The sequence below is a fragment of the Pelecanus crispus genome, chromosome 23 (genome assembly GCF_030463565.1).
Source record: "Pelecanus crispus isolate bPelCri1 chromosome 23, bPelCri1.pri, whole genome shotgun sequence".
Lineage (NCBI taxonomy): Eukaryota > Metazoa > Chordata > Aves > Pelecaniformes > Pelecanidae > Pelecanus > Pelecanus crispus.
Window position 1 is genome coordinate 1890198 of NC_134665.1, and position 17232 is coordinate 1907429.

Consider the following 17232-nt stretch of genomic DNA (forward strand, 5'->3'; position numbering starts at 1 on the left):
GTAGCACAAATTTGCAAGTGTAGAATGACAGCGAACATAAGGATAAGACAATGAAGAAATACACAAAGCATAAGATTTTGTGCGTCTTCTTTTCAAAAAAGTCTCACTCATTTTAGTTTTGCTGCTTTACTGTGCAACAAGAATTGGCAAGCTTTCCAGTGATTTATTCCTGCCACACACAGATCCAGGTTCTGCTTTGAAATTCATACAGGGATATGCGTATGAAAAAAAAAAGAAACCAAACCAAAACCAAGACCAAACCCCCTCTCTGTAGACCAAGGCCTGAGGTAGCTTTAAGAATGCAGCTCATTGTGCCTCCAAGACCAGAAGCACCTGAGGCTGCAGAGCTTTTACAGGGGGAGGGAGAGAGGACTTGTGAAGAGAGATGCAAGGCTTCCACCCTGCTGACAGCCACCCACAGCCCAAATCAGGGACAGTCAGAGCAAACAAGAAGGGAATGGGTTTGCTTTCTCTTTCATTTACTTGAATTCCTTCTAACCAACTCTAAGTCTTCCCTCCCACTCCAGGATTTTTCCTTTGGTTTAATTTTTTTTTTTTGGAGACTTCTCTGTTCCCTTATGGTAAGATGCTACTTAGAAATGTAATACAGACATGCCAGGGAATAGACGAGGCTAAAAGAATCTTAACTTTATTTATGAACATGAGATTTGTGTTTATACACATGCTAGTAAACAAAGAGAAAAATAGCCATGCAATTGTCCATGTTCCAGAATGGCTTCTGCAACGCCCCCGTTCCCCCCCACCCCCTGCCTCCAAAAGGTACTCCCCTTCTACCTTCCCAAAGTGGAAACTACTCTTTACAGGAAAATATCAAAATATTCTCAGCCTTTTAAGATGAAAACGTTTCAACACTCTTGGCCTTTGGCTACTCCTTCTTTGCTTTTTTTACAGGAGGTTCCAATTGAGCAGATTTTTCAAGACTGGTGTCCATCTTCTGGGAAGCTTTAGATGCTTTTGTTATATTGTTGTTCTTTGGAGGAAAAGCCACTTCTACTTTCTGCTTTGCCTTTTCAATTTTTGCTTTTGGCTTATCCTTCTCTCTTTTCTCCTTTTCAGACCCCGGTTTGAAAGCGCTATAATCTGCTGGTCTAGGCTCATCTCTTACAGGGGTGGCATCGTCTCTGCTTGGGAGCATGAACAGAGCGCCCCTTGTAACAGAACAGCCCTTGTAAAACTTTTCATACCATTCTCGATAGTTCCTTTCCCATGCGCTGTATCTTTCCTGCTCAAAAGGATCTCTGACGTCAGCAGATCTGCCATAGTGAACCTTCATGTCATAGGGTGGAACTTGTGTGTGTCTGTTAAAAGGCTGCCTTTCTTCCTCCCCTTGAGGTATAGTCTGTTTCATGGGACACTGGCCTCTAAATACTGGTGATCTTGGCCGTGATTTGGATCTTCTGTATGGGGGTGACCTTGACCTTGACTGGTGATAACCATGTGCCCTTGACCTAGACCGAGAGTTACGGCTCTTCCCTTTGCCTCTTCTTCGATTCGGCGGCGACCGCAAGTAGGAGTGAGAATGGGAACGACCAAATCTTCGAGAGTAGGAATGGGAAGAACCAGCTCTTGACTTGGAATAGGTATATGACCTTCTAGAGTAAGATGAAGCATTACGGGGAGACTTGGACCTTAAAAAAGCACAACACAAAAAAAAAATACTGAAGGTAATTCAAAACAGTCACTCTCACCAATTTTTTTTGTCCCAATTTTGTGTTTGTTTTTTTTTTTTTTTTCCCATATGCTTATGGCAAAGCTGCTTTCAGCTGCTGACATGATGCTACTGCAAAGTCAAGAGCTTGATAAGAGTTTCTGCTTACAAGGCAGAACAGCTGCTGCTTTGCTGGTGTGAAAACATCCAGGAAGGGTAACTCTATTTCCACTCACTCCTATCTCATGAACTACCACAGCTGTTGATTGATTTCAGGTGGTGTATACTGGCACGGGAAGCGGCACATTTTTCACTCCTCCACGACTACATGCAGTGCAATCTTTTTTTTGCAGTAAGATGCAAAAAGAGCAAATCTCAACAGCTCCCATGCAGTACCAAACATCAAGAAAACATGATTTAGCCTCAAGAGAGCTCAATTTTAAAATGCCAGCTGAGTCTACTTAACTTCACTCCTTATTTGGCAAGTTGTACAGGATGCAAAATACTTGTACTGCAATCCTACCTACAGGACTATTTCATCAGCACTTCTAGCCAGATGTCCTAGCAACATTTGGCACCTACCTCTAGCTCTAACCAAGGACAGTGACTGCATTTCAAGACAAGTCAAATCTAAAAGCTTCTGAACTCAGCCGCTAGCAATGTCACTCAATGCCATTACAAATATGTACCAAAAGGAAGGACTCACTTGGCACTGCAATAATAGATAAAACAGACTCCTCCCTCTCCAACTGAGAGAAAGCATCCTGGCTATTTGAGATGGCTGAATTGAAAGAAATTCAACGTTGTCATAAAATAACAGCGTTGACTTTTCCAACAATTTGCTCCATCAGTATCATCTAAGTTATTTAAAAAAGAATGTTGGAGGCTGTTTACTATTGGGAAATCAATTTCTTCAGCCGTATTCAGGCAGTGATCAAAAGGGTGGCTTTCTATTTGATCCTTTAATTATATTTAAGTTTTATAGGTAATTATGGTTTCCTCAAAAAAGCATTCATTTTTCAGAGTCCTCTTTTCCATCCTCTACTGGAGATTTGTTTTCAATAACCTTACTGCAAGCCCAGATCCCCTTTGTTAAAGCCCCAACTCAAATTAAACCATTTCAAAATTAATTACCATGTGTATTCTCCCTCCACTGCTATCTATGCATATTCACTTCATTAGAAATCAGCTGTTGTATAAGTTATGTGTTACGGCCTCGTTTAGCAGGTTACAAGTAGGCATCTATTGAATTTCTGTAGAATACTCACAGTTCCCAGCCTGCTCTGCCACCTGCTGAGCGAATTGGTCTGGCTCTCACTGGATGACCTACTGGAGTGGGGAGGCAAAAAAGAAAAAAAAAATCCCATTCAGCTGGTCTGAAGATAATTCTTTTCAGGAAATCCTGAAGTTCTAGTTACTTACCAGCTGTGGGTATTGGTTGTCCTTGGGGGCCCACAACACTTGCTAATGCTGGCTGTCTTTGAACAGGAATCTGGTAGCCCTTGTGAATAAATGCAAACAGTTGGAAAATAAGCTCTATGAAAAGTAAGAATCAGCACATAGGCTGAAATAAAACTTACCTTCTCTTCCAACAGACTGCTGATTGACAGAGGGGAAGGTTTAGACAGTTGAGCGGCACTCACCAGAGCAGCAGGAGGGGTGACGGGCAGGAGTGGTGGTGGTGGTGGTGGTGGTGGTGGTGGCTGCTGCTGCTGTTGCTGCTGAATTTGTGTATGGAGCCTTTTTGTGTAGCCAGTTCCATTTTTGAAGTTGTTCACAGCCTAGAGGCAGAAAAACATTGACAAAAAGGTAATATGGAACTTCAGGAGATACACCAACAAAAGCCTCCGCAGAGTAAAATTGCTTTTGTGTTCTTATAAATGCTATCAACCGTAAAATAAATCGCCATACAGATATATGAACACATCCCATTAGACACTGATATTAATGACTGGTGACTCAGAGTATCTGTATTTAAAGTCCTTCAGTGTTAACACCAAATCTGAAAGCGAGGCAATCATCTTAAACAAAAGTGTGACCTGAATGTGCCAGGCTGTAAGCTTCTGTAACAACAGATCATGGATTTCAAAAGTAAATTTGGCCTTGTTCCATTTAGCCTTGCTTAAAGGAGATGTAAATTAGTATTTGCTTCCCTTTCACCTTTTCACAAACAGACTTGTCTTACAAACAGTTTACGTAAAAGGCATCATGGCACCTGGCGTAGGAACTTGTTGGCAATTAAAGAATCAGGCGAAACGTCTGTCTGGTGGCACGTTGGGCAGGTATGCTCCTCAGATTCCAGCAACGCTGTTCTAATGCCTGTGAATAATTAGAACCATCAAAAAAGGTTTTAGCCAAAGTGAGGACATTTGTTGGCTTCTAATCAATTCTCAAAACACGTCTATGATTAATGGGTGAATGTGGTCTGGAATTGAGAGCATGAAGCTATAAAAGTTCAATAGTGTCACAAATGTCTCGTATGCAGCACACAACCGTACAGGTTTGATATTTCACTACTGTCACACCTGAAGATGTAGAGTAGGCTGTGTCTTGATGTCCCCACGAGTCTTTTTTCCACTGTCTAGTACAGCGAGAAGTCACCAACCTCCAGGTTAATGAATAAAACACGTCTCAAAAAACCATTAGTAGATTTGAATTGTGAAGGTTTTAACCAGCTCTCCCGTGGAGAAGAACGTGGATTAAATGCCTGACTCTCCCTTTGTTGCAGAGCACAGTCAGGCACCAGAGCTGGCTGTATAATTTTGTATGAGGGAAAGGACTGTGGACAAACTAAATGCATTCCATATCCAATACTGTAATCACCTGCACAGTGATGCACTCTTCTCATACTCATCCTTTCCCATGTAAAGAGGACTTAACCAGATACATGAAAAGGGGAAACAGCTTTCTGCATTTTTTTTCCTTTATACGAGAAGAGTCCTTTCTTGTTCAGGGTATACTGAAGTATTAAGTAGAAGTGGTAATAAAGCAATTCTGTTATCTCCTATTTCTGCTTTCCGAAGATCACATGTGATGTTTTGAATGAACAGACAGGGCAGTAACACTTACATTCGTCACAGTAACTGTTCCCACAGCAGGGAATAACAGCTGCATCTGTCATGAGATCTTTACAGATGAGACACAACAACTCCTCTGGAATAGGATCAGCTGAGGAGGAGGAGGACGGCTCCGCTGGTAGGAAGGGAGGCTTTTCCTTCTTGCCTCTAGCATAAGCTTCCCTGGAGGCAGGGTGGGGAAGGAAAAAGGAAAGACTTAAAGATGGCTAAAGGAAAACTTTTCCAAACTTTGGATTTTATCAAAGGAAGAGAATAGATGGAATCCTTCTCATACACCATTAGCCTTCTAACATGTAGGCATTTCGTTTGAACTACTTTTCTGTAGCCACAGCACTAAAAGAGGGAGGGGGCAAGAATTTTCCTTCTGCAGAACTCTCCCATTCATTGGATCAACTCCGAAACCAGCTCAGACTGGAAAAATAATTCCTTGACACCTAGAAATAAGGTGAAATGAATCCCACCTCTCCTTTGCCAGAGGGTAAGTGTAAATTGCAGGCTCAGGGTAAAGTTAGTCTCTGAGTAATTACGTTTGATTAATGGAGGAAGTCTGTGTTACAGCTTCTACAAAAGGAGATCCATGACAGAAAAACACAAGTGCTACCAAGTGCATTTGAAAACAGCCACTCTTGTCAGCACACAGTAGTCTTTTCTTAGTTTATAGCCACAGGAAAACTTCAGTCTGTTTCACACATGGGATTGGATAAAAGTCAGGGGGGCAGGAAAGCTCAGTCCAACAGCTCTTTGTTACATTTTGCAGGAAGCCTTTGAAGCATAACCCAGAAGCAAAATGAGCGTTCACAGAGACCGACTCCGCTGTAAACACTACTGAAACGTTTTGCAGAAATACACATTCTTAGCATACCACAAGTTTCACCAACTTGCAGGGGCAGGAACAGAAGGACCGCCCTATTTTAATGGTAGAAAGTATCACAGATTTTAAGGTTAAGCTACAATGACAATGCTTCCTCTCCCGTTATTCCAGATGCTGGCCAACTTGGTTGCATTGCCACTCGGACGTTTACACATCGTTTCTCTCCTTCCCTTTGTGGTCAGTCCAATTAATTCCCTACTTACGCATTAATAGCTGGTATTGCATATTTTCCACTTTTCGTCAGCATAGCACCCTTGGTGTTGGGATCTTTCACCTCCACCATGAAACTCATGGGAATTCCTGTGCTCTTTTTAATTCTGGGAACAGACTCAAATTGTTTGTCCTGTTAAGGAAAGAAACGCAGACATATCTCAGCTCAAGACCCACACTTCAAATGACATTTCAAGGACTATTTGAAGCAGCAAAAGCCTTTAGTGCTCTCCTTGTACCCAGCGTAAGGGTTGCTCAACTAAAATACTTCTTTTCCTAAAAGAACAAAGCCAGGACGTTCAAAAGGCTTGAGCAGCGTTTTGAACTCATCCAACATTCTTTGGCTTAACTTCAGGTTCCTGAAGGGGGAAATATCCCTGCGCTCGCCATCCACTCGGAGAAGAGACACAAACCCGCTCCTCCTCCCCAGCGCAATTCAGCGCGAGAGCTCAGTTCGCTGCTCTGAATCACTCGCTGGGGAAACTTGTGTTCACCATCTCTAGATGAAGGCTGAATTCAGACCTCATGCATATGCATTCAGTGACGAACGTTCAATGGCATGAATACTCAACCAGAGGCTTGTGTACCTAAAACACGCACATAGTCACAAGATGGGGTCAACAGAAACATCTTGGGTTTAGACGGAATCCTGAAACCTGTCTACAACCAGTAGAGTTAAAAAGAGTTAAAACCAGAAACATTTCCAGTGATATTGAAATATACAAAAATGTGCGTGAAAGTCCACAGAGAAAGGTCTATGGACATATTTAATGTCTATGGCCTGGAAAAAAGACATTTTTGCATTTGTAATTGCAGGTTTCCCTGGGAGTTTGAAGGGCTTTGCAACACTGCCAGGTAACCTCTGTGTTTCACCCCAAGAGAAACAACTCTTAATAGGAGCGTTTCTGTATTTGTTCCGTGACTGCCAAGGTAAAAACAATGACAAACTACCGAACACCAGCAGTCCCCCACAATCTTACCCCATGTGTTGGGCAGTTCTTCCTATAGTGGCCAGGTTTTCCACAACGGAAGCAAGTGTAAGATGGTGGAGGTGGACCCAAGGCTTTCTTCAGGTAACTGAAAGATTTTGGGGAAAAAAAGAAAAAGGTATGCAAAGGTGTCTCTCTTGTTCCAACAAGCATCCTTTCAGCTTTTCCATCATCTTCAAAGAACAGATCTGACATCAGCAACACTCACTTGGATGGATCATATTCCTGGCAAGACTGTATCATCATCGCTGTTATTTTATCTTCCTCGGAAGCATCGGCTTCAGCCAGATTGGCAGTCTGTTTAACAGGTCAGGATTTGACACACGCATGAGAAACACAGTGAAGCCCCCACGGCCAAAGACCACAGCACTCACCCAGTCCCGTCAAGAGCAGCACAACGCCAGCTGAGGCTGCACCAAAACAGCTACTCATATAAAACAGAGTTGTGCTGAAGATGTTCTGGGGAGTCCTTATGCCCTTACGTGGGGGTTGGGTGCCCGTTAACCTGCTTGACAAGAGCATTCCTGGGCACCCAAAACCTTAGGCTCTGTCTGCACCTTGCATAAAGGCTTGTGGAACCAGTCCCACTTTCTTCCACGTGGACTCAAGCTCTGCGTAGAAACAATTACACTGTCCAGTATTTTTGAACTGATATTAAGCTCCAGACTATGTGAAGGAGAAGATCTCCGCTGTACATTTAACTGAGAAAGATGTATGCCACTATCATGATTTACCTTTTGCAGCATTAAAAGGACACTCAACTTAGCAGTCAGGGAAGTTGTTTCTGCTTGCTGAAACTGAGCTTCGGACACAGAAGCATGAAAAGGAATCAAGATTTTTAGAATCCCTCAGCAAGACAAAGGATTCTTTTCAGTAGAAATGTCACCATCATGTGCTGTAGGCAGTCCAAACTGCATGTTCCCCCCTACTAACTTCTTCATAAACCTTACGCACAACGAGATCATCAAATTCTTGAAGCCAGCTGCTTTTGTTTAACCAGTATTTGGTCAGATTTTTTTATTGCACACTAGTCCAGACATAAGCAGGGACGAAGGGAGGGACTGTAAATGACTTGGACCTTCAAGCACCTATCTTTCAGATCAACAGCGCATGTTTTTGCTTTTAGATGCATTCATTCACAAAAGCAACCATCTAGTTTCAGTATTTTATTAAATGGTTGTTTCATATAGACAGTTTTTTTCTCAACTGTAACATCATTCACATCAACATCTGTCAAGTCATTCATATAGACAGTTTTTGCTCAACTGTAACATCATCCACATCAACATCTATGAAGTCACTGCCATTAACATTTACAGACAACTTTACAGATACTTGACTAGTTTGTTTGAACCCAAACGGTTTACAGAACACTTCCAAAACACAAAAAACACATCCTAGGAATAGACCAAAACTCAAATAGGGCATTTAATACATAGGAATAACAAACCGGAAAACTTTTTACAACACATTGCCTCCATGCTAAGGCAGTCTGCACTCAGGAGGTCAGAGCAAGTAACAGTTCTGAGCTGCTTTATGTTATGTTCCTGTATTTTTCTTTAAATGTTCTCAAAAGCTGAAATGTCTACACCACTTGGACAGTTTTTCACATTTCACAGGAAAACTTCACATGAGTTTACAGAAACAAGGACACATTTAGGCACAGCACTAATGGAGTCCAATTTCTTCTGGTGGATACCTTCCAAACTAATTTTTTTTTTTTTTTGGCCAAATGTACACAGTGTAATTTCTGCAGTGAGTGAGGGAAGAAGTTACGAGTGGGAAGAGATTTCTCTTTCTTGGAAATGAACTCCAGCCTTTATTTTCAGAAGAAAGAAGCAGCTCCTCTGCACTAGGCCCTGCCTTCTCTCATCTTTGTCACTCGAAAGACCACTCATTCCATTGGCTAGCACTACGCCTTTGCACTAACTAGTGCCATCACCAGGCAAAGCTACACATTGTTGAGCACAGAACGCAAGCAGTTCCACAGCAAAACACGGCATTGCAACAGTTTCAGAAGGTCCCATCTGCTAATATGCCACACATACACACTGGCATATTCCTATAAACAGTCAGGTACATTTACACAATTGACAGCCTGCGCTCAAACAAATTAGATTGTGCTGTCCACTGTAGATGTACTACGATGTATGAAACTCTGCAGCATTCACAGAACGGAACTGTAACTATCGTGACTAGAAATTCAAAAATAGCCACGCAATCGTCCATGTTCCAGAAACGCTTCTCGTTTGGCTGTTGCAACCCGCCCTGAAATGTCCATAACTTACAGACCATATAATTCTTCTCTGAAAGTTGTGTTAGTTTCCAACACAAAATGAATGAAACGTATGAAAAACGGTAAACAGCTTCTGCAGTGCTGCTTCTTTGCGTCTTGAAGGTGAGTAATACAGCAACATTACGTTGAAGCTGATAAGGTACTCCCCTTCTATCTTTCCAGACTGGCAACTACTCTTTACAGGACAGTATCAAAATACGCATATATTTTACAGTTAAAATAAATACTTTTAAATTAGTAAAATCTAAATTAAAGTTCTGTTCACATTACAAGAGTTATCCAGCTATAGATCACAGTATAAGATTTTAAAATACAAGCAAACACTTTTGGTTTTAAGCATTTGACAAGAATAGATCTAGATATACCTTAACAAGCTGGGCCAGAGAAATAGATCCAGAAGAGTCATCGATCTGTGCACAAAACATTAAACACATATTCAAGTTCTACAATCAAAACACAGCAATAGTTCATCTCTACTGCAGTCTGAAAGGCTGCACCATATCCTCTGAGTGTCACTGAAAGAGGCATTTCCAACCCAGTGTAATCTGTATTTGTTCAAAAAAGCGTCCAAACCTGTGACAGCTCCAGAGTGCCTCTGTGGTTAATGAGAAGAAACCAAACTCACCAAACCCGCCTGAGATCAACTTACTGCTCCAGACTATCTCAGAGAGGGACCCTTGTCAAATGCTCACAACTGCTTAAGAGTCACAGGGGTAAGGAAGCTGCCAATTTTCAGCTAAAAAGGGATTTATGAGAATAAATTGCAACCACACTCCTCCCTCCCAGCTCCCTACGGAAGGGCTTGCAGGAATGAAGTCCTCAGGCCACTGGTTCGTAATGGACTGCTGTGTTTGTTGAGAACTAAGACTGGAGGGCACTTTTTCCACAAGGAAAAAGGGGAACTCCTCGCTTGTTCCTTTTCCAGTATACTCAATTCTATTACGCCACAAGCAGCAGTGAAGCTCACACCAGTAAAACCTTAGCAGAAAGACACTCGAATCACTGCTTATTATGCCTGAAGTTGTTCAAAAGCGTAGAATAACATTTCACAATGTAAACTGAACAGCTCTCCTCAAGGGGTCACTAACTGGATCAGAAGAGAGATTAAAAGCCTTCCGTGGAAAACGCTCTTGTCCTTTAGTGCCTAACGCAGTGGAAGAATTCAAGGCAGCAGTTTTAGCAGACTCTGGGAAAATGCAGAAAATGATTCCTCACTCCAGTTCATCGTTCCTTCTCTATATGTTTAGCATCATATGGTGGTACACTAAAGACAGGCTTAACCTCTGGGAAATTGAAGCAGCATCCAACCCTGAAGTCACCCAGCTCCAAAAGCAAACTGCAGGCAGAGGTTAAGACAAATGACAGGGATTTCACCCACAAATGCACCAGGCTCTAGCCTTGTGCCAAAATTTAAAAAAATACTTAATTTTGTTTGAGAAGGAACCATCACTACAGGAAACTTATTTTCAGTGTACTTTGTAAAGTATTCAGTGACTTACTGTTTGGAAAATTAATACAAAGCTACATTGTTTACAATTAAGCGCAGTGTGTAGAATAAAGTGTCAGATTGTGGTTTTACATACTGGTTTTGATGGTCCACTCACTGGCTCCGTTCGACTTCTGGAAGAGAAATGGAGGTGATCAGAACTTAAAATAGAGCCCGTACCTCCTGAAGATGAGGAAGTACAAGGAAAGGCTTGAGATCACCACACAGGGGTTTCTTTGTACATTCTCCTTCAAGAACAAACTGCAAGGCGAGTAACACATTTTCAAGGCCTCTCCACCATTACAGCATGCATTCATCATTCCCAAACATTAACCACCCTACCAGCAGTTTCTGCAATGTTTCCAGCTGGAGGAATCAAAAGCTAATCTGCACGGCTAATTTTCAACGTTACAACAGCAGTGCCATTCTTTCCTTGTCCCCACACACAGGGATTTAGTTGAGCTTTGATGCCAGCAGCATCTGTCCTCTCACTTTAGGGCAGCATTACAATACCAGGAGAGGGTGCCACCCAACCAGAAACGGAGGATGCATTCACAAGGCAGCACTGAGCATCCATCCTTAAATTAACCCCCAAAACAAGGCCACGTTTATAAGCACAACGCCGTGGCGTCCAGAATTACTCAGTAGTGCCTGAAAGCACTGCAACAACTGCTGCAGTAATGTGCCCACAAATTCAGGGTTTTTTTGCTTGCAAGTGCTTCACGGGCACCAGGATGCTGCTGTACTGTTTGTTCGAGACACACTGTAACTCATCAGTATACTTTATTTATGGGGAACCCACATCAGAAGGTCATGGCAAAACCACAAGCTAATAACACCTACTAACTGTGGTGGAGAGGCCTATCTTTAAGAAGGCTGGAAAACGTGACCATTCAAACAGTGCTAATGCAGCTGATACACAACTGGACTGTGTGAATACAGAAATGACAGCAATGATGCTGTAGGCAGGATGGCATTTGAGTGGCTGTCATTTTAATCAATACGCCCAGTTCTCTGTCCTCCATAAATCTTGGGAATACAGAACTAAAACCTGGAGCACAGATATCAGCTTAGGGTAAAAACAGATGTAGAAAGAGAACTAGCAACAGTTGGCAACGTGCTAAACTGCTTCCTGCGTTTCAGGTTTGGAAAGGATTAACTATTCCTTCATTGTACTCGCTCAAAAGGCAATACACTTTGGGATATTGTTCTTTTTCTCTTGCCTGAAACGGATGCTGTCTTTAGGAAACTGATACAAATCCCTTATGAATGGAACTTCTTGTTTGCATGGTTTGCCAGCTGGACACCCTCGCTCTTTCCTCTACAGCTAGGATGCAAAACCCCCAGACCTGGGGCATAAGAATACCTGCCATATCCCACCCTCCCTCCCCCAAAGGCAAGAAAGAGTCAAACCCCAACAATCAGACTCTTCTGAGATGGGAACAAATTCTGAGTTCACACTACTACTTCACTATAAAAGCAATAGAAGCAAGAAGATTTAATAATGACCACTCAGGTAGAGGAAACAGCACCTACAACTTGGGTCTCAGAAAAATCAAGCCCAAGAACAAGCCCAAGAGAATCATCTTAAAAGTCACCATTGCTGCAGTTCAAACCCCATGTCCCAGTCGACTTTGGGACAGATACATTACAATCTACCTCATGACAACCAAAATTAACAGCACCTTTAACAACAAAGATGCAATCGGAATGCCTCTGTAAACTAATATCCACAAAACCAGCTAACACACTGAAAGCCCTAACAAAGGGTACAATGCTGTATGGATACTTACACAACATAGGTTTTGCTGGTGCCTTTGACTCCTCCAGCAGGGATTCTTCGAACGATCACTGATGAGTTCTTTGGAATCAGCGCATTAGCATCTGTGTATTCTGAAAACAACACAAATACAGAACAAAACAGTATTCAGTTTGTAAGAATGTCTATTACTATGTAATGACATAGCACTTCAGGCAATCCCTTCACAGGGATGAAAGCAAAGCTTTCTATGTAACACTGCGCTTTTATCGTCTCAACACACTAATGGGACATTCCTAGAAGTCTTCACGTTTGGTAATCACACACAAGCAGCAAAATCTTTTCCATTCATTTAAAACAGTTTGAATGCCAGCAGCACACTGGTCTCCAAGGTCACTCAGGACTGACAGAACACAGAAGACAGCCTGCCATCTGCACTGAGACCAGGTCAGGTCCCAGCTGGGGCTTGCTGTTTGGTTGTTGGTTTGTTGTCTCTTGCCTGAGAAGCAGAATAGCACATGCTCCAAGGGGTTGGAGTCAGAATGTTACAGGGCAGGAAAGAGCACTCAGGAATCCTGAGCTCTGCAGTTCACAGTTCTTCCACAACATTGTGAGAACATCTATTCTAAAAGACAGGTGAAGAAGTTCAGATCAAATTAAGAGGAGGCGGCAAGCTGAAATGCATCATTCCTGAGTGCAGGCTTTTTGAAGGGAATTCTGCCTTTATAGAACGCGCCTCTAGAGTAAGCATGGAAGAGGACACCCCTGCCCCCCTGACATTTAAAATAGCTCCCAACCATCCAGTCTGCCTTCCCAGCATCTTAAAAGAGTCCATCATATCATTTTATTCCAGTCTGTCGTGGTTTAGCCCCAGCCAGCAACTAAGCACCACACAGACGCTCGCTCACTCCCCCTACCCCAATGGGATGGGGGAGAGAATCGGAGGAGTAAGAGTGAGAAACACTCCTGGGTTGAGATAAGAACAGTTTAATAATTGAAATAAAGTAAAATAATAATAATAACAACAATATAATAATAATAATAATAATAATATACAAAGCAAGTGATGCACAATGCAATTGCTCACCACCCAACGACCGATACCCAGACAGTTCCCGAGCAGCGATCGCTGCTCCCCAGCCAACCCCCCCCAGTTTCTATACTGAGCATGACGTCATGTGGTATGGTATGGAATAGCTCTTTGGTCAGTTTGGATCAACTATTCTGGCTGTGCCCCCACCCAGTTTCTTGTGTGCCTGGCAGAGCATGGGAAGCTGAAAAGTCCTTGACTAGCATAAGCAGTACTCAGCAACAACTAAAAACATCAGCGTGTTATCAACATTCTTCCCCTATTAAATCCAAAACACAGCACTATGCCTGCTACTAGGACGAAAATTAACTCTATCCCAGCCAAAACCAGGACACAGTCATATTTAAAATCCTGTTTACTTCTAGTGAGTTTAAGCATCTACATCTGATGAATAAAAACTGAAATTCATGGTTATGCATTTCAAGCAAAAATTTGGTATACGTATACATTACACTGAAATGTATTCTCTAGCTTTGCTCTGAAAACCACGGGGGGATTTTTGCATTTTCACATGGAAAACACCCTTAGGAAAGCTTCAGGAAGCACCTGTGTCACTAATAGACCAAGTTTAAAATTTTAGACTCCTTTTACAAAGGTCAAAGGGCAACACAACCGACCTAGAGGAGGATCTGCTCACTGGTGAACAAGAGGGATGCTCTTTAAAGCATGACAGATACTCCTTCTTTAACCTCACCTTTAGGGAACACCACGCTTAACAGAACCTAGGGAAGCAGACACTTTTTCTTCACCGGATTCTGATTACGTATGGAAACAAAGCAACACACTTTGTAAAACTGGTATGATATACACTAGAGTAACACTTTACGGTGGAACATCTTTATAAGCATCACTTTTTCTTCTAAAACTTTGCTTTCTGTTCCTCACCTGCTATAAGAAAAGCCACATGTTCGGCCTATCTCAAAACGTTTCTTCTCCTGGGGATAAGAATTGGGCTCCATCACATTTAGGACCATCCATCAGTCTGGTTTTAAGGCTCTGTTTGACACAGACCCAACCATTCCAGTAGTGACGCCAGCCAGTTGGCCACTCAGCCTGCTGGCATGTGTGAAGCTGACAGTACCTTAGCAACCCAAGACAACATTCACAGACCCTTCTGCAGCAAAGCCCTTCAAGCAAAGCAATCATTTTTCAAAAGCTCTTGACAATTTCATTCAACAGTAGTAGAAAAATACAAGACTTCTGAAATGGATCTCTACCTACGCGTGCCATGCAATCCAATGGCATTCCTAGGACCCCTAACAGTGTGCTCTTAAGTCTCTTCACAGACATTCTCCTGAACATAGTTTAAATATCTTGTCGTGGTTTAACCCCAGTCGGCAACTAAGCACCACACAGCCACTTGCTCACCCTCCCCCCACACCCCGTGGGGATGGGGGAGAGAATCGGGGGGGAAAAGGTTAAAACCCATGGGTTGAGATAACGGCAGTTTAATAGGACAGCAGAGGAAGAGAAACAGTAATACTGCTTCTACTAATGATAAAAGAACATACAAAGCACAAAGTGATGCACAACGCAGTTGCTCACCGCCCAACGACCGATGCCCAGCCCGTCCCTGAGCAGCAATCGCTGCCCCCCAGCCAACTCCCCCCACTTTCTATACTGAGCATGACGCCCTATGGTATGGAACAGCCCTCCGGCCAGTTTGGGTCAGCTCTCCCGGCTCTGCCCCCTCACAGCTTCTTCTGCACCTGGCAGAGCATGGGAAGCGGGAAAGTCCTTGACTGCCACAAACACTCCTGAGCAACAACTACAACATCAGTGTGCTATCAACATTATTCTCATGCTAAATCCAAACCACAGCACCACACCAGCTACTAGGGAGAAAACCAGCTCTGTCCCAGACAAAACCAGGACACGTCTGCAGATAAGCAGGCAGCTTTAGGTGCCCAAGACCCCGCGCCCGCCGCCCCCACGCACCTTCGCTGGTCTGGGCGTTGCTGATCTGCAGGTCGCAGTTGGCCGCCTTCAGCTTCTCGCGGCCCATGATCTGGCGCTTGAGGTCGCACAGGGGGATGTGGAGGCCGCTGAAGGTGACCGTATCATAGCTCAGCTTGGAGGAGAACTTGTAGTGGACACACGACTTGCTCCTCCTCGCAGCCCGGCCGGGCGGCCACACGATGGGGAGAGGCCCCCGCGGCCCCGGCTCCTCCTCCGCTCCCTCTCTCGCACGCAGCGCTCCCAGGCCCGACCGCTCCCTATGGCCACTCGGGCGCCCGGCCTCAGCGTTCCGCCCAGGGCTTTCCTGGACGACAAGTGCACGGGCTGCCGCCAGCGCCTCACCTCACCCAGCGCATTATGACAAAAGGCGCGCGTCATGGGGGCACGGCGGCCCCGCCCTCTTCCTCCTAACCCCGAGCTCTCCCTAAAGGCAATCGCCATTCCTCCACACATTCCTCCAAACCTTCCCATCTACCACATCCACTGAGCGGGCAAGGGAGATTCTCCAGAAGCCCTTACATGAAACCCATTCGAATAAGCCAGCACGCTGGCCATTTCTTCCTGGAGGGAGTTCATCCGGCCCTGCACACTGCCAGACAACGTGGATGTTCGCAGAGAGATTCACTTGCTGTTCTGCAGGAAGCCACAATCAAACTAAAGGTAATGGTAAGGGTTTGGCTGCCACTACGGGCCCAGAGGATCCTGATGCTCTGAGCCATCTCCTCTGGGTCCCAGCCTTACTGGTTTACCTGAACAGCCCAATCCGGCACATGCTAACCCTTGCACAGGAAATCATTTGCATCATTCAGACTCATTTGAAGATCAGACTGCCCTATTTGCACAAGCACCAGGGCAATATTGGATAGGTGAAGAAAGGGCTTTCCAGGATTTACCCTCCACCTGAGCTGAAAAGTGGATTCTAAGTGCAATAATACCTCCCACACAGGGTAGAACCAGTATCTCTTCTGCCTCTGGAGCTCCTAGCTACTGATAGCTATGGGAAGAAGTGTTACAGCCCTCTGATGGCATGTGGCACTACGTTCCCCCTGTCTGTAACAGCTTTTATCCCACGCTCAGGGGTTGCAAAACTAGAGCGAGCTACTGCAAATGTGTCAAGAGAACTAGAAAAAGCCATTAATGAAACCGCAGGGAGTATTACAGCCCTACAGGAAGAAATCAACTTATCACCACAAATGGTAACACAGAATCGATCAGCCCGAGACCACCTTTTAGCAGCACAGGACAGAGTGTCCAGCTCATTTTCCTGCTCTCTCCAACCCTTTAAAACCCCCACTGTCAACCTGTCGTCGTTCTCATGTTGACACAAGAAAAGGGCATATGGAAAGCCGCTTCTAAACGGGGAATCCCTTCATCTATCACCGGCTCCCAGGCCACCCAACCAACCACGTTGTGATGACCCCATCACAGAGAATTAACAGGAGGACAAACAGGAGGAGGAGAACAAGAAGGAAGACAAACAGGATGAACTGATGGACAGCAGGAGGAGGAGGAAGGGGATGAAGGGGATGAGGAACACAGAAAGAGAATGAGAACAAGGAGGAACAAGACACAGAACAGGAGGAGGAGGACAAACATGAGGAGGAGTGAGAGGAGGAGAAAGAAGAGGTGGAGGAGGAACACGAGGAACAGTCAGAAGAGGAACAGGTGGCACCAGGAGCAGGAGGAAAAATAGGAAGGGAAGAAGGAGGAGCAGGAGGAGGAGCAGAAGATAGGGGAACAAGACACAGAACAGGAGGAGGAGGACAAACATGAGAAAGAAGAGGAAAAAAGAGGAGGAAGAGGAGAAGGACGAGAAGGAGGGGGTA

At 44.1% G+C, this 17232-nt stretch overlaps 1 protein-coding gene across 1 annotated transcript; it reads right to left on the minus strand.

Moving 5' to 3' along the window:
- Positions 1-886: 886 nt before the first annotated feature.
- On the minus strand, positions 887-15982 carry LOC142595833 (E3 ubiquitin-protein ligase RBBP6-like). Its single transcript, XM_075724678.1, has 17 exons — positions 15926-15982; positions 15386-15710; positions 12392-12491; positions 10779-10859; positions 10696-10735; positions 9478-9522; positions 7025-7113; positions 6808-6904; positions 5821-5960; positions 4739-4908; positions 3885-3988; positions 3385-3450; positions 3250-3342; positions 3092-3170; positions 2938-2995; positions 1127-1649; positions 887-991 (listed from the first exon to the last, which is right to left on the minus strand). Exons 1-17 carry the CDS (start codon positions 15980-15982, stop codon positions 887-889), a joined length of 2172 nt encoding a protein of 723 aa, XP_075580793.1.
- Between the last annotated feature and the right edge of the window lie 1250 nt (positions 15983-17232).